Here is an 18,111-nt window from a genome sequence, read left to right as displayed (position 1 = left end):
TTTGGGGGCTATCTTCCAATAAATATTTTGAACTTTTATTCTAACAAAGGAGGAGTAGAAAAATGATTAGGTTCAACTTTATGGATTCAGTCTTTTTAGTTACTGTCAGTTTTGAGGAGAATAACAACATTTAGACATTGATAATTATATATGGGACTTTCTAAATTCTACATTAGATTTTATATATATGCCTAAGCAATTGAATGACCGGTTGCTATGACATGCTCTGACCACCAAGGGGCATGCACTCAGTGCAGGAGCTGCCCCTTGGTGGTCAGTGCACTCCCACAGCCAACCTTCTGAGGCCCCTCCCCCCAGCCAACCTTTTGCAGCCCTCATGGGCCCCCATGGATCATTGGCCAAGCTGAGGGACCCCACCCATGCACAAATTCATGCATTGGGCCTCTAGTTTTATATAAAGGAGGTATTTATTGCCATTTTCCCTTTGTTTTAACCACATTAAGTAAAAAATGTGTGCCCCACTTGTATAAATTTTATGAGATCTCTGGCACATTTTATGCCTCTCTTTGTGATTACAAATATTGGACGCGAGGTGGGGCTGATCTGTGGTGAATACTCGTTAGTACCATCAATACAGGAAAGATAACACTATAATGAGTTTAAAGCTAAATTTATTTAATTCACAAAACTATCCATTATTTCTGATGGAGGGGTATTAAAATATACTTTCCTTCATAAATTAATGATAATAATATGTATCAGTTGTTTTCTTTAATGCCTTTCTGGCATAAATAAAATTTGGCAATTTAAGTGAGTCTCCCAGTTTTATTTTGGAAATTTTACTAAGTAGTGGAGTCAAGGAATTTAAAACCTGCTATTTTATACAAGCAGCAATATAGCTGGACCAAAGGACATCCCCACTTAGCCTCTGTCGTTTCATTTATATCTTCATAGCTTTCAATGCCAGAATTATACTATTAAAAAACAGACACATACTTAGGCATTATGTCTGGGGAGTCATTTTTTTGGTAGGAAATCTCATTAATGCCTTGGAATCATTTTGAGAAACATTATTTGGGCACATTTACAAATACAGATTTTAAAACAGAAATGCTTATAAGTGCAGTAGATAATGCATTGGAGTCATTGCAAAGCACTTTGGGTTTCCATCTATGTCACCACTTCTTAAAATGTCATGCTTTGTACATCTTTACATTTGAAAAGATGCAAAGTCCGATACCGAGAAACTGGACTCACTAAAAGGTAATTCTAAATCTCCTTTTAAATTTTATTTGGGTGATTCCTTTAATGTTTTCTCTAAACGGCTTAGATATATTGTAGCATTTGCCTCTCTGATACGTGGTGCCTTAGTTTCTCATTTAACACTTTTAAAAGCTGAAATGAACAGAACAAATGAAAATTATATCTATAAAATATGAAAGAAAACATTTCACAGAAATATAAAAATTTGGTTTTTATTTGTCTAGACTCTGATATGTATGTTGGTACTGACAAAGGCATTTTAATTCCTGAAGTTTTAGAAATGAACATTTGCCTTGTGATTTACTCAAGCTTTCACATTCTCCTTCTTGAAGATTTTCTGGGCCCTTCACCATATATCGATGTCCACCTCCATTCTCTTGTAATGGGCAATAAGAAGATGAAACTGACCTCAATGATTTCACACTGCCAAGAATTTGGAACAGGTTGTGACCCAGAAAATTTGGATCCAGTCTGGATTTAGTTTATCCATCATGATCCTAGATCTTAATTAGGCAAGTTAGAGCATCTCTTATGATGAAAGCAAATATCTGAATATATGTTTACTTACACGGTTCTAAGCTCTTTATCAGCATCATCTGATTTCATCCTCAGCACCCCTTGCGGTGGGTTCTGGTTATTGGCCTCTTTTATAGTTAGGAGGATTGAGACTGAGCAGTTCCCAGGGCCATTTTCCCTTAGCAGTCCTGAGTACTGGATACCAGTTTGCCTAATACTTCCTTTTATTTTTAAGAATTGCAACTTTTCATATACTTTTGTGTATCTTGAATTTTTTTGATCCTCAAAGCTATATTGTGAAATATCAGGAATTTCATATCTATTCAAGCCAAACTTTTTAATAAATGGCCAACTCAGCTGTTACTTTTTGGGTTTGTTACTTTTCTTCATCAGTTATTTTAAAAAACACCTTTATCTCACCTACTCCTTGTGAGGGGAATGAGAGGATTCCGAGCCAGGCCCTGTTTGCATTCACACCTGTGAAGCACTTAGTACACTGCCAGATGTGGTGAACACTGAAGAAATAGTAGTTGTGATTGATAATGATAAAATGATAACTGGTGAGTAGCCCTTTGCATGCATTATCTCATTAAATCTTGATAAGTATCCCATGAGAGAGCTGCTCTTCTAGGTATAGGATGCATTATGCCTCCTTTCACAAGTAAGCATAACTGCTTCAAATCCAATAAACGCTTATTGAGCAACCACTCTTTGAAGATTATTAAAACTGTAGAGAAGAAATAGGCTGGTAAGACACAGTCCTTAACCATGGAGGAGACAAGGTCATGAGTTACTGTAATGGAAGTTAGGTTTAATAAAATGAGTATAAAAAAAGAATTGCCAATGAAGAGCAATGGAGGTGCAAACCAATGGGGCCAAGTCAGGATTGGTCAGATGGATCAGGATGAGGAGGCCCTTGGAAAGAAAGGATTTCATCAGACCAGGGAATAAGCAGTACCGGGGTCTAGACTCAGAATAAGAACAAGGCGGCAAGCAGTCCAGCTGAGCAGGAGTGTGAGGAGCATACAAGAGAAAAGTAAAAATAGGTATTTTTATTGAACAGTGACTAAGGCAGGCAACTGGATGAACAATTTGCATGGATTCTTTTAATTACTACTCAGCAGCCTTTGCTGTAGGTGCTATTGTAGTCCTTGTTACAGACTGGGCGCTGAGGCCCAAAGATGCTCAAAGACCCTCAGATCACAATTAGGATCTGGTGGAGGCGGTCTCAAATCCAGGCGTTGGACCTGGAGAGCCCACACTCTTCACCCATCACCCTAGACAGATGCCCTTGTTTTCCCTCCCTCCTATGAGAGGGAGAAGAACTGGACAGCTGGATCCATGCTTTATTGCTCCAGACTTCAGTGCCCAATATTAAGTATAACCTGCTAAGCCCAAATAAAACCAGAGCAGAACTTAAAAATACTTAAAGTACAATGGCCAGTTTGCAGTAGAGAAAATGAGTAGTCCTGTTTTCATTAGGATATGTCAAGTTTTTTTGTTGTTGTTTGTTTTTTTTAAATATATTTTATTGATTTTTTACAGAGAGGAAGGGAGAGAGATAGAGAACTAGAAACGTCGATGAGAGAGAAACATTGACCAGCTGCCTCTTGCACACCCCCTAATGGGGATGTGCCCACAACCAAGGTACATGCCCTTGACCGGAATCGAACCTGGGACCTTTCAGTCCGCAGACCGACACTCTACCACTGAGCCAAACCGGTTTCGGCAGGACATGTCAAGTTTTATGTACATGGTAGTGATTTTACCTAAATTAGTATCTGTATTGTTTTTCTAGGTATTTATTAAAGGTGCAAAGAAATGAAAATATTGACTTCTCTTTTCTTTAAAAAGTTAACCTTCAACTTATTGAAATTAAAGGGGAAAAGTATCTAAGTCTGCAATACATCTCAAGAATAGATGAAAGGAAAGAAGCAATGTTTGGTTGATAATGAATAGCACTCATCCTTTGATTAAGGTCATGGGTAACATTACTTTCTGACTTAGCCATTTCACTGCCCTGTTGCATTATTTTATTGAGGACAAGGATTTGAACCAGCCACTCTTTGATGTAGGCAGCTGAATTTAAACAAAGAATTATAGGGGAAACACTTTTCCAAACACATTTTCTACAAATAAAGCTTTGGCAAAATAATTACCCTTCCTGAAATTTTAATCTTTTCTTAGATTATGATATCAGCTAAGGCAGAGGTCAGCAAACTCATTAGTCAACAGAGCGGCAAACCACGGCTTATGAGCCACATGTGGCTTGTGAGCTGCCATTTGCCGACCACTGAGCTAATAATGCATGTTTAAAGTTCCCCTGGCCACCAGATTGGTTCCAGACAGCTCAGCATATGTACAGTACATTGTCAGTAAGGAAATAGCCTTGATAGTCATCAGATGAGGGGAAGAAGCAGCCACAGTAGGAGCTCTGTCTTGTCTGTTCACAAGTAGTGTTTACTCTGCACCAGCTCATCCAAGCTTTTGTCTCTCAGCTAAGGCTGGGTTGGATGACTATATGAAGTCCTTTCTAGTGCTAAGTAATATCCCATATTTATCATGTCTGATAACAGCATTTGGAAGTCTTTGGTTGTGGTAGGACTGCAGGGATGGAGCTAAGCATGGCTAGTAAAACAGGCAGTAAGGATTGTTTGGTTCACAGTCCAAAAAGGACAGAATAATTGATTGCAGATATTTCAGTCTTCTTAATTTTATATTGTGGATTGTGTTTTAAATTCAGCTTTAAAATAAAAAGTTAAACTAGTTTTATTTCCTACAGGACTAGCTATTATCTTCAAATGATCCAAAAATTAAAGTAATTGTGTTTATGCCACAAGATCCCAGTTCTACCTTGTTCCTATCTCCTCTCCTCCTCCACAGTTACCAAGTTTTGTTTTATTTTATCTTATTTACGTATTGCTATGCTTCTTTATACAGATATCAACAAATATGGACATGTAGCGTATTTCCCCTTTTTCTTATACAAAATAATAGAGGCCCAGTGCACAAAATTTGGGCAAGGGGCTTGGCCCTTGGCAGCCGGGGCTTTGTCTGGAAGGTTGTCTGGATGATCATTCTGCTGTTCGGTCTAATTGGCATATTAGCTCTTTATTATATAGGATAGCATGCTGTACACATTGGGTTTTTTTACTTAGCAATATATTTTGGGAATCTTTCTATGTGAGTACATGGATTGCTTTCCCACTGTTTTTACTGTTACATAATAGCCTGTCATATTGCTGTACCATAGTTTATTTCATCACTCTTTGTACTGATGGGCATTTGGATTGATTCCAGTCTTTACCAATTACTAATAGCACTATGGTGAAGAGTCTTTCCCTGTATAACTGAAATTCATCTCAATCTCAAGTCAAAACAGGTGCATTTATTATCAGTTTAATACCCAATATGAAGCTTTATATTTTTGTGATAAATTTTGTACCACCTAGCATTAGAGAAGTTGGAGATTATTTTGTGTATAGAAAATTTCTATATATTATGCCACAGATAAAAATAGATTAGAATATGTCTATGCACGTATATATATATATATATATATAAGTAATTTTGACAGCCTCTCAGATTTTTAAAATAAATTTTCTACCTAATATCCACATGCCATTTTTAAAAATAAGTGATTTTTCTTAGTAATGTCCAATGAGGATATATATTCTTACTAGCATTTTTTTGTTCCCAACATGAATTTTTTTCAGTATCTTTGACATTTTTATAAAAGGACAGTATAGTGATGAATATTTAGAAAGTATTTAAAAAGAGTTATGTTTATGAAGAACAAATCAAAATAAATGCTATCAGTGTGAATCATGAGGATTTTTAAAACATGACCAAGGTCTTCATTACAGTACTGGCATATAGCTTGTCACAGATCAGCCCACCTACTGAGAATAACCAGAAACACTAGGCAAAATATTCTTTAAAAATAAATTTAAGCCCTAGCTGGTTTGGATTAGTGCACAAAGAATTGGCCTGTGGACTGAAGGGTCCTGGGTTTGATTCCGGCCCACTTGCCTGGGTTGTGGGCTCAATGTGCAGGAGGCAGCTGGTCAATGATTTAAATAAATAAATAAATAAATTTGGACTTTATGGAAATAGGGAGTAAATATATTTTTCCATTCTTCCTGCTATATACAGGTAAACACCTTTACATTGCAATGTACAAAGTGAATCTGATAAGTCAGCACAATAAGATGGAAGGAAGGAAGGGAGGGAGGGAGGGAGGGAGGGAGGGAGGGAGGGAAGGGGGAAAAAAACATAAAACTCCCAATTTCAGACAACATGATAGTCTATGTACAAAACTCCAAGGAATTTACAAAAAATTCCTAGAACTATGAAGTGTGCTCAGCAAGTTGTGTTCAGTGGAATACATATATATAATCCAATTCTCAGGAGGAAAAGCAAGATTAAAGCATTATTTGGGAATATAATCATTATTTGCACAATTACTTCTAGAATAATTTTCAAAACTGATTAAGGTAGAATTAAGAAGCTGTGCTTGCCATAAGCAAGATAAATACAACAAAAATCAGACGTAAGCCTATGATAGTAAAAAAATAATATTGCTGAAAATAATTTTTTTTTAAATAGCCATAGGAAAAATATACCTTCAAAAAAGAATAGCGAGACAGGCAGTGGCTTTTGAAATTAACATTTGCTGGTTATGAAGTATGAAGAAAAGGTGGAAGTCAGTAGATTTATTAAGAATGCTGAAAGAACAACTCTCACAATAAATTTTACCCAACAAAAATGCTCTATTAAAATGTAGGCAAAACTAATTTACAATGGGAAAACATAGAATAGTGGTTGTTTGAGGCTTTTATTAATTCAGGGATGCACTGCAAATGGAAACCAGGAAACGTTTAGGGTGATGGTTATAGTGGAGGTTTAGTTGGACTCATTTAATTGGATGCAGTTTACTGTTCAGAAATTATATATCAATAATACCCGATTTAAAACTGAAGGCAGGCCTAGCCAGTTTGGACCAATGAATAGAGCATTGGCCTGTGGACTGAAGGGTTCCGGGTTCAATTCTGGTCAAGAGCACATGCGAGGGTTGTGGGCTTGATCCCCAGTGTGTGGACGCAGGATGCAGCCAATTAGTGACTCATCTTTGATGTTTCTTTCTCTCCCTCTCCCTTCGGCTCTGAAATCAACAAAAATATATTTTTAAAAAAGCACACAAAACTGAAGGCAGATTTCTGCCATTGGCCAAGATTAAGAAAGAGGGACTAGATCTATGCTCCCATCTGAAACAACTGAAAAACTAGGCAGGACAATGAGGCGGTGGTTTTTATGGCACTGTAAGTCAGGCAATGAAGGGCAGTGATCTCTGGGAAGTGGGAAAAGAGGAAGTAGATCCTAAGCTTGCACCAGCCTGAAGGGAGTGTCCAGGCTGCAGTGCTGGCAGGGAGTAAGGAAGGGAGGGAACCCAGGTGAAGCCCAAGGGTCTCCCAGATGTGAGACAGATGTGAGGCCAAGGAGGCTTGGGTTTGGAGTACACAGAGCTGAGTATTGAAAAGTGCACGCATTTGAGGAAATTGCTTGAGGCCAGAGTGAAAATCCCCTAAAGGTGGTGAAGGGCAAGTCCTCAGTCCTCGCACGTGGTTGGGAACAGTTTCTGCTCCCACCAGGCAGACGTTCACGTGGCATTGGGCAGAGTCTCAGAATGGTTTGGCTGCAATAGTGGGGCCAAATTATTCTCAGTTAAACTCTGCTCTGGTACGACCTAACAGCAAGAGCAGAGTTTAATTGAGAATATATATTTGGAAATATATATTTCCAAATAACCCTGCCCCAGAACACAGTTCAAGCACCCCTAAGGATGAGAGCTGCTGTACAAGGACATACTTCATAGTGAGTGTTTGAATTTCTAGATTAAGTCAAGCAGTTTGGATTTGTTTGAACAGGAAGAACTGGGCAGTTTTCCCAGTGGCCTTCCTTTGGCTGGGACACCAGGGATGAAGAGATGCGGGGCACTGCGGGGCGATCTCCGAGGACTTGGTCATTCTCATCCGTTTCCACCTGGAAGGGACTCCAACGTGACCCCTCACCCAGCCTTCCCAGAGCTCAGGGCTGTGCAAGTCAGATTGCAGTTCCTGTTGCGTTGATTTGGTGTTGAAGTGCCTTTTTTAGGAGAGGGAGAGCCGTTCTGTGTTGTGTTGTGTTCCCAGCTGTGGGAGTCCACATCACTTGATGGTTGTTGAAAAACACTTTTATTTTGTTGGGGTTCACCTTCATCTCAGATATAACCTTAGTCCTGAAATTGGGTAGAATCACTTTTCCCACTTTATTCTTTTTCAAAATTGTTTTAGCTTTGCTAATAGTTCCTTTGCCTTTCCATATAAATTTCAGAATAATCTTACCCATAACAAAAATATCATTCCTTTTTACAATACAAACATTTGTTGTGTCCAGACACTTCCATCAGTGCTCCTTGTGAGCAGTTGATAGGCAATCACGGAATTGTATAGCCGGACCCTGAGATTATCCAGAGCAAAGCCCTGAATGCAGAGAGCCCCGGCCCGTTCCCAAGGTGGCTTCTGGGGCCTTCCCAGCTTTATTTTGAGCATTGCACAAAAGGATTATATATGGACATACATGAACCTGTACAGATGTGTGTCTGCAAAAAAAAAAAAAAAAAAATGCTATTTTATATAACTCATAACAATTCAAAACCCCCAAAGGACAGCTAGCTCTAACTCCATTTACATTTGCCCTTTCTCTTGAAATGTTCCTTATTGCATTTACATAACTTCTCCTTAACAACTTCTCAGATTCTGGCAGGGACATGGCTGCTAACTGAGGATTCTCAGAGGACGAGTTCAGAGAATGCCACCCACCTTGATTTAATTGTAGTAGAAGCTCAGGATACAGTCATATTGTCACAGTAGAGGATAGAGCAGTTGGCACAGTTTCAAACCAGAGGAAATTCGACATTCTAACCAATTTCTTAATCTTCTTAGAGGATCTTTCCTTTCACAACCAGCACAAACCAGTTTGTTCTCCGATCTGCAGGTGGAGTTCTGGGGACTGTGAGAACCAGTCCTAATAAAACAGCTCATAGTCTCATTGTCCTTAGATTCTTCTTCTCCAGTGATTTGAGGGAAGTTCCCTTACTTATCTGTGTTCCTCTGAACTCTTTTCTCCCCCTCTTTCTTCCTCTTTTTCTATTTTTTATAAATGAGTTCTTTTGAGTACTGCACAGTGAAATCTTAGGCTTTATCTAAGATGTTTCAAAAAGCCATCCCACAAATCCAATGTCACCAACGCTTTCTATGGAACAGGGTGACTTTTGTCTTACATTGTTGCACAAGAAGGCTGATCTGGCAGGCACTGAGCCAAACAGCAAATAACCCCATGGCCGCTTCCTTTCCCTGGATCACTTCATCTCTGATGGTGCTCCTGTGGGAGAGAGTAAGGACCTGGCTTTCTTAGGGCCTTCTACAATAGACGCAGAGCTTACCACTCCTTTGTTACTTGCTGAGACCTGATAGGGCACTCAGCTTAGTTCCCAAGCCAAGATGAAATCTCTACCTGTGGGAATTCCCCTCTAAGCATTGACTAGAGCCAGACATTTGAAGCACCGGCTGAGATAAAGCGGAAATGTCAGTGGTGTGCAGTAGGTTTTGCTCTGACTTCTTTTGTTTGGTGTTTCCTATATGTGGTATACAAAATGAGTAAGTCCTAAATCTCTTTCCGTTAATAATGACAGTGAAGCCACAATAATGGAAGTCGTATGCTATTTTTAAAATATTCCAGTACGTTTGCACGTTTCAGACCTGGAACTTCACCTCCCAGTCCCGGGGGAGTCAGTTCTGTGCAGAACTTCTGGGGAGCCCTCCTGTCCCCGGGTCATGTAAAGCCACCGAGCTTCCTGTCAGCTAGGTAGCATGCAGTGGAGGCAGGAAGCGAGGAAGAGTTTCCCCCATGACATTTTCTGTGTTATCACTCTTCTGAAACACTTGGTTTGGAAGGTTGAAAGGAGTTGTTCAGGTTCACAGTCCCTTGTGTAAAACGATAAGAGCTGGATGTATTTCAGAATCCAGCAATGTCCAGATTTGAGCAGGGTAGTAAAATGCACGCACTGTATAGTAATGTCCCCGGTGGGATCTGGGTCAGCACTCCACAGTCAAACACATTCATATTTCTACAGGAAAGAAACAAATAGTCGCACAAAGAGGAATACTTAAAGGTACTCATGTCAGCTCATATCAAGTTTTGTTGCCAAATGTGTTTTTTTTTTATCTTTCAACTTTTGACTTGCAAGTAAGGGGCCGTGGACATGGGCTGCAGTGATAGAAATGGAGCAGGACAAGCCTGGTGAGCATGGGTCATGTTTAATGGAGCCAAGTCACGGGACTGACAGTTGTGATCTGTGACTCTCCCTCCTGGGCCAGTTACTTTCTCTTCCATTGTCTTGGCTTATCTGTCAAGCAGGGATACTCTTTGCTTTATGGGCTGTTGTAGGAATAAGCTAATGGTAAACATGGAACTTAGTGATTGGCATATAATGAGTAGTCATTAAATGTTAGCTGTAAAATTTTGCCTCATCCCTTCCTCCTTTCCTTTTAGTAGATAAAAATGGACTGAAGCAGGGATGGCAACACCACTCTGGAAATAGGCCTACGTGATACAGATTTCACCAGAGAATTAAAACTCTACATTTTTATGTTGAAAACTTGTTTCTTGTTAAATGGCTTAATATCACCTTGGAATTCCTTTGCAAAATGATCAGATTTTTTAATGATGAATAAGTTCTATAATACTTAAGCCTCCTGAATGCTTGGTTATAACTGTGTTTAGGAAGAAGTGTTTGCCACTTGGCAAATTTGCCATTGTGAAGCCCCTTCCCAATTTTCTTCCAGGCCTCATCTTTTAGAAAAATATTTAAAAGGGCACACTCTAACAAAGATATAACAGGTTTAGAATTTAGTATGTTGGAAAAATGGCATTCGAAGATGTCTCTTCCAATTTTACAAAAAAAAAAAAAATGCAAGGACATTAGTGGGTCTCTTAGGGCAAAACAATTTAATTTAAAGTCTCTTTTGTAAAGTGAACTTCTGCTTTTAAAAATTCATAAAAGCCTCCCTTTTTTTTTTCTTTTTTAAAATATATTTTATTGATTTTTCACAGAGAGGAAGAGAGAGTTAGAAACATCTATGAGAGAGAAACATCGATCAGCTGCCTCTTGCACACCCCCTACTGGGGATGTGCCTGCAACCAAGGTACATGCCCTTGACTGGAATCAAATCTAGGACCTTTCAGTCCACAGACCGACGCTCAATCCACTGAGCCAAACTAGTTTCAGCAAAAGCCTCCCTTTTTAAAAGGGGAGGAGGGAACATAGCAAAAGAATTGCCTTTTGTTGTCAGCTGTTTTTTATAGCCTTATCCTGTACTTTGTAATCCATTAACAGGCCTAGAGTATCAACATCTGTTCTAACGATGCATGATCTTCACATTGTTAATAACAGGAGATATTATTTTCTGGCCTTTGCTCTTAATTCTTGAAGTTTATAATCACAGACACTTGTTCTTCTGTACTGTTTGTATCAGAGACAGAAGAATTAACACGGAAGAATTTCAAGAGGGTAGAGCCATTAGCTATTCGATGGGTCTTTGCTCTACAGGGCTTATTAGCACTCAAGTGGGCCAATGTGGTTTGCCTCTGCTTATATGCACTGTGTTTCCTGCCTTCACAGCTGAACTACCAGCAGAAAGTCGGCATCATGTACTGCAAAGCTGGGCAGAGCACGGAGGAAGAGATGTACAACAATGAGTCAGCCGGCTCGGCCTTTGAGGAATTCCTTCAGCTGTTGGGAGAACGTGTTCGGCTCAAAGGATTTGAGAAGTATCGTGCACAGCTTGACACCAAAAGTAAGAAATACGTGCCCCCTCCTACAAGGTTTATTTCCTCCTGCTGTGTTGATGTTCACCTGCTAAATTGCCCACAAAACAACATTGCCACTTACTGTAGGAAACTGCTGGTGATGGAGGAGAGGAAGCCAGAGAGGGAGATCTGTGGTTCCAGAGCAGTGCAGACCATAATCAAAGCAGCGAGGATGAGACGGTATCAAAAGTGCTATCAGAGAGGTGGATGGGATGGAGCAGTGGATGCAGATTTGCTCCTGGAAAGTGTGGCATGCATTTCACTATATTTAGCTGAATGCTAACGTGATGAGAAACTCTACAAACTTATAACCATCTGGTCATAAGCCCTAGAATTTTCAACTTCCATTCATTTCATAATCCTTATCTTTGAGCCAACCTTTGCGTGGTTTTTCTTATTCATTTTGTGGTTTTTTAATATCTCGGAAAGTTTTAGGTGCTTATTTTCTGTTATTATTATCCACAGTCTAATTTAATCTCTAAGGAAATGGGCTTCTTAGATTTAGAATTAATTTGGCTCATAAAATGTGTTATTGAGCGCACAATAAGGAAGCAGCCTGTTTATTTACAGCTTATGAACATGCAAGGTTGTCCACTCTCCTTCCCCAAGTTGTTAATAAAATTAAGTTCTCAAGTATCTATTTTGGTTAGAGTACGTTGATTACTACTGTTTGTCTGCATGGAGGCAGTTTTAGATTTTATCTCTAAATCCATCCATACACATCTGTGACCTTTTTCTTTGAGGGGATCTTTGGATTAGCACATCTGTATTGCAGTCTATAGTAATCTCTCTGATTTTCTGTACAGGAAATTAACTAAGGAGTTGAGTCATGAAAACAGAAAAGCATTCATAAACTACTGCAGGGAAGAATTTCCTGTTGCCATGGTTTTGCTATTGCCAACTTGGAAACGACATGCAAGAGAGACTATTAAAATCCATAAATAGCCTAGACTCTTAAATATTATTTTAATGTTCCATATTCTGCTTGCAAGCGCACAAAATGTTAAATCTCAATATGCCCTAAACTCGTTTTATCCAGATATTCTGACATTTACTCTGTACAATTCATTCATGTTGTCCTAGTTTGTGGTATTATATAAATTGTCACCACAAAGAGCTATTGAAAGGGTCTGGGAAGAGAATGTAATATGCTCTCTGATTCTATAAATGAATGGCCAGAGTGGGAGTAGATAAGATTATGTATTATTTGTGTATTTACACATGCCCAGCTGCCTCTAGATGATGAGGGACAATGTTAGAAATGTATAGAAAAGCCAGACTTAAGCATGGTAGCATTGGGTAAGGCAGTGGAATAAGCAAAATTATCACTCTGCACGTTTTGCCCCAATATCCCAATAACTGTAAAGGCTAAAGGGGTTGGGCCTAGATTAGCAAACTGCCTCTGACTGCCCAGTTTTCTAGTTACATAATACATTCAGCAGGGAAAGGTTCCCTTCTACTAAGATACTCTGCTTTAAGTAAGGCTCATTGTAACCTTTCGAAGCATAGCTTCAGAGCGGAAGAGTTCATAGTTTTCTGCTCTTTCATAGTGGCAAGTTTCTTAAAGTTAATGAAAAGTAGGAAAGTGTTTTTATTCTAAAGCCATGAAGAAGGCAGTATGCATATTTATCTCACTTACTCCAAGAGTGAAAATAGAGGGGACCATTAGAGTCATCATTTAAACAGGTATCTATCTATATAAAAGCCTAGGCGACCATTAGGACCAGACGGCCGGCCGGTAGCTGTGACGCACACTGACTACCATGGGGCAGACACAACACAGGAGCTGTCCGCTGGTGGTCAGTGTGTTCCCACAACCAACCTCCCATGGCCTGCCAACCTCCCAAGGTCCCTCCCCTAGCCAGCCAGCCCCCAGAATCACCTCTGATTCTTTTTTCTCAGGGATCACTATCAAGTGATACCTATTGTAAAATGTCTGAAAAATTGTTTCAGATATATTGTCAACTTTTCTACTCAGTACTGTTATGGACAGAAAGGGAAGTCCCAGATACTTTTTATAGATGCCATCTCTTTGTAATCTCCACAAACCCTGCTAGGAATCAGCTCCATTTTACATAATTGGTTTCCTTTTTTTTAATCATTACCCAAGGATATTTTTCCATTGGTGTTCAGAAAGATTATAAGGGAAAGGGGAGAGACAGAGAGAGAAGGAACATTGGGGTGAGAGAGACACATCGATTGGTTGCCTCCTGCACACATGTTCCTGACTGGAATCGAACCTGGGACCCTTCAGTATGCAGGCCGAAGTTCTTATCCACTGAGCCAAACTGGCTAGGGCCAGAATTGGTTTCTTTAGATTAACTAACATGTCCAAGGTTAAACAGCTAGGAAGCATTAGGGAAAGTGAACAGATCCTAGGGGCATAGTTAATGAAGTATTGGGAGAAAGCATGCATGTAGAATTAAGCCCAGTGAAGTCCGGAGCTCTGCCTTGTGGCTGTGTCTTCCCCTCTCTCGGTCCTTGGGCTAAAAATACCCACTGCCATCCCAGGAAACAGCTCTACTTGTCATGTATTATATTCAGACTTTAGTACTTTGGTAAAAGAGAGAGAAGCTCAGGGAAGGAATTACGAACCATTTCTTCTTTTCCCCAATTTTTGTACAAAGTTCATTTGCACATCTCAGAAACAAGGATTTCTAGCAAAAAGGTTACAAATGTGTCAGGGTTCTATAAGGAAGAAATTTGCAACAGTGAATTTTTTTGGTTCCTTTTCTTGTTTCCTTATTTGGATGACATACCTCTATATACTTTCACTCCTGTCACACCGCAGTAAATAAAAAACGAACTCCCTCCAGCCCCCCAGCAGTTGGTTATGTGGAATCAGGAGACCACCCTCATTTTAAGCTGTACATGTGGATCATTATTTAAGAAATTCTTTTCTGCCTGAGGTTTATTTATCAAGTCAGCACTCAGAGACGCGTTTTGTTAATCATTCCTTCAAAGCCGTCATTAATTTGCTGCAGTATTAGTGAGTGCCTGTTGCTTCTCCCAGTTTTGAGCAGTGCTTGTTGTAAAAACCATTGAGATCCAGGGTCTTAGAAGATATGTAAGACTTTTTGTAAAGGAAGTAAATCTTCTTTATCTGGAATATGTAAACTTTGATAGGGAAAAGGATAAAACTAGCATCTTCAAACGCGTTGCACATGCATAGTGCTCTTTCCAGTCCCAGAGACTGAGGAAGAAAGGATTCTGATTTCACCTCCTTCACTGTGAATTCCATCATAGGGTACGGTTTTTTCTTTTAAGTGTTGCTGAGATGCACTTGGCATAGAAATTAAAATATGTAAAAGGCCCTTTTTAAGGAAACTATACTTTTTACCTCAACTGCACAAAATTCTAAATTCTAATCAACACATTTCTTGAACATCTTTATGCGCTAGCACTTGCATACACATTATTTCGCTGAATCCCCAGAACAATGAGATTATAGAGGAGCCTTGAAGTGAAGACTCGTTTGTGTGGTAATTTAGCAGATGATGCTACTGGCATTCAGATTCAGATCTTCATACTTTCCAGTTGGGAATCCAGGTAATTGCAGGTATCTTACAAAATGAGCAGTACGTAGGTAGAAAATAGAAGTGGCTGATTCCTAAGTACCAGCCTTACATTCTCTTATCCTTTCATCTCAATATGTTAACAATTTTGAGAAACCTGGAGTTCCAGGCTCATTCACCTGCACACTCATACATTCCTTGAATGGACACAGTATGAATTTGCCTGTCATGTCTTTATTCTATCCTCACTGAAGTAAGGTAACTCATCTGATTGATCCTGGCTAACAGTACATTGAAGAAGTATTAGTACATATGATAGATGCCAGAGCCGGTGGAATTCTTGACTTCCCCAAATCCTTCATTAGTGAGTAAGAGAAATGGTACCACGGGGCAGAAGTGTGCCTCAGCACAAACACATGCCAGTGTTTCAGAGGTCAGGGCTGGTCCCTGGCTGCATTTCTGAGCATTGGCTCTGAATCCCCAGACCCTGAGGCAAGGTTGCATATAAGGCAGCTCTGGGGCGCTTCCATGGATGGCACCCAGCAACCAGCGACCTTTCATAGTATTTCAGACCATGCATGAGAGTCAGACCCACAACCTAGCAGTGATTTTTGTCTTGCAGTTGATGTGTTTTGTAGTAGTGCGGACATTAATTAACTAAGCTTAAACTTTCTTCATTCTATCAACTTTATTAGTCTGTGCATTTACTTAATGGGATTATTCTTCTTGTTTTTATAAAGTTTTAAAAATAATAACTTTCTAAAACTCAATGTCATGGGCTTGTTTTCCTTCATTTAGCTTTTCTTAACTCCAACATGTCCATCAGTGACCAGAAAATGGTTAGATAATACTCTTAATTAGCTTTTCCTGATTCAGATTCATGCATGTACAGCTTTATCATCCAAGTTTTAGATTAACTAAAAGCAAAAGAGTTGAGTCAAAAGAGAAATCAAGGATGAATATGTCATTGATCGTATCTGAAACTGCTCTAGGAACTTATTAACCTGTTCATACCGTCCTCTGATAGAAATGCGTAATGTAGGATATAATCACTTATCTCTGTCTTTTCAAAGCAGCTGAGAAGAATATTCTTAGCATCCCTCAGTTATTCAATGTCTTATCATCTAGTTTGAATATTAGAAATTTGCTTTCTATGGCTTAGCGTAGAGTGCTCACCTTCTTAGTGGACACATGCCACTCGTAGTGGGATGATTTGGAGGCAAATCACGTGATTATCAAGATGACCAATCTCGCCGGAACTGGTTTGGCTCAGTGGTAGAGCGTTAGTCTGCCGACTGAAGGGTCCCAGGTTCGATTCCGGTCAAGGGCATGTACATTGGTTGCGGGCACATCCCCTGTTTCCAAACTGTTTAAAATCATCATTAAAACTAAGGTCCGCAGAAAAAAGGCTGGTCAAACAGCATATAAAAAACTAGGAGCCTGGTGCATGAAATTAGTGTATGGGGCAGAAGGGGGCGTCCTTCAACCCAGCCTGCACCCTCTCCAATCCATGACACTTCGGGGGATGTCTTGACTGCTGGTTTAGTTGGGCATCCCTCTCACAATCTGGGACCACTGGCTCCTGTCCGCTTGCCTGCCTACCTGATCACCCCTAACCACCTCTGCCTGCCAGTCTGATGCCCCTAACCGCTCCCCTGCTGGCCTGATTGCCCCTAACTGTCTTTGCCTGCCTGCCTGATCACCCCTAACCACCTTTGCCTGCCTGCCTAATCACTCCTAACTGCTTTTTCCTCCTCTGGCCTGATCACTTCTAACTGTTTGCTCCACCACCAAGCCTGATCGCCCCTAACTGCTCCCCTGCTGGCCCCTAACTGCCTCTGCCCCAGCCCCTACCACCATGACTTTGTCCAGAAGGACGTCCAAAAGGTCATTTGGCTATCCAGTCTAATTAGCACATTACACTTTTATTAGTATACTAATAGATGAGGCATACAAAGGAAACAGAAAGGACTAGACGTAGAAAAAGATGATCTTCTGGGTTGTCTTCAGTTTTCCCCTCTGGCATTGATCCTTTTAAAATTAGATAGACATATAAAGAATATGTAATAAATGAATACTGGATGACACATTTTTTTCTAGTTCATTGATTTTGCTTAAAATTTTAAAATGTAATAGTTTGTCCTAGAGATATTTATAGCAAGGACCCTTAGCAATAGATAAGTTCTTCAGACTTAAGACCTGTCCTTGAAAAGCTCAATTATGGTATGTATTGTAGTAATTTGTTCTCTTGCTTGAATCTAGTTTTTTCTAGTGATAGTCATTAACATTTAGAAGATATTTTTCTTGGAGAGTTATATGTTATATATATTTTTACAATTTTTGGGAAGCAGTTTATTCTTAGTTTAGCCTGTTTTTAAAACCTATTGCATTTTGTGTCTGCTTCAAAATTAAGATCCTCCAAGACACTCGAGGTTGAAAGTCAGGGCTCTAGAACTTCTTTTCAAGTCGGTCTGCAAGTTGCCCCTGTGGTCTATTCTTGGAGCAGCGCCTGAGGGCAGTTGAGCTGCTGCATTCCAGTCACCCTGGGGGTGTTTATTAAAATAGATCTCACCGCCCAGCCCCACACCCAGTGAGCAGTGTTTCTGGGGGTGAGGCGTGGGAATTGGCCTTTTAAACCGGCTCCCAGGAGACTGTGCATACTAAATTTTGAGATCTTGACTGCCTTTTGGTTTATGCCAGAGGCTCTGTCTTGCAGCATCATTTTTTAAAATTCAGTGAAGTCTTTTGGTCCTCAAAAATGTGGTGGAGATAGGCTTGAGTTGACCCAGAAGGAATGCACTTTTGTTCATTTAGCAGCCTTGTGGTCTAGGTCCTTCAAATCTAAAGTTATTTCCTTTCAATTGAGCAGCTAACAATTCTCTTCTGTGGTTTCCAGGTATTTAGGGGCACACTGATATGTTAATGATTAAGGGGGTAGAGATTGTTG

The 18,111-nt window shown here is 39.8% G+C and overlaps 1 protein-coding gene across 26 annotated transcripts in view; it reads left to right on the top strand.

Annotated features, from left to right (window-relative positions):
* Positions 1–18,111, top strand: part of SIPA1L1 (signal induced proliferation associated 1 like 1) — a 385,638-nt gene that overhangs the window by 277,860 nt on the left and 89,667 nt on the right. For all 26 annotated transcript variants that reach the window (XM_045579110.1, XM_045579114.1, XM_045579079.1 and 23 more), the window contains one exon: positions 11,462–11,636. In XM_045579110.1, coding sequence (XP_045435066.1) covers positions 11,462–11,636 — 175 coding nt within the window. The remainder of the gene's footprint in view (positions 1–11,461; positions 11,637–18,111) is intronic.

Source organism: Pipistrellus kuhlii, unplaced genomic scaffold (assembly GCF_014108245.1).
Source record: "Pipistrellus kuhlii isolate mPipKuh1 unplaced genomic scaffold, mPipKuh1.p scaffold_m20_p_1, whole genome shotgun sequence".
In the NCBI taxonomy this organism is placed as follows: domain Eukaryota; kingdom Metazoa; phylum Chordata; class Mammalia; order Chiroptera; family Vespertilionidae; genus Pipistrellus; species Pipistrellus kuhlii.
Note: the sequence above shows the minus strand (reverse complement) of the source record. Positions and strands in the feature narration are given on the sequence as shown.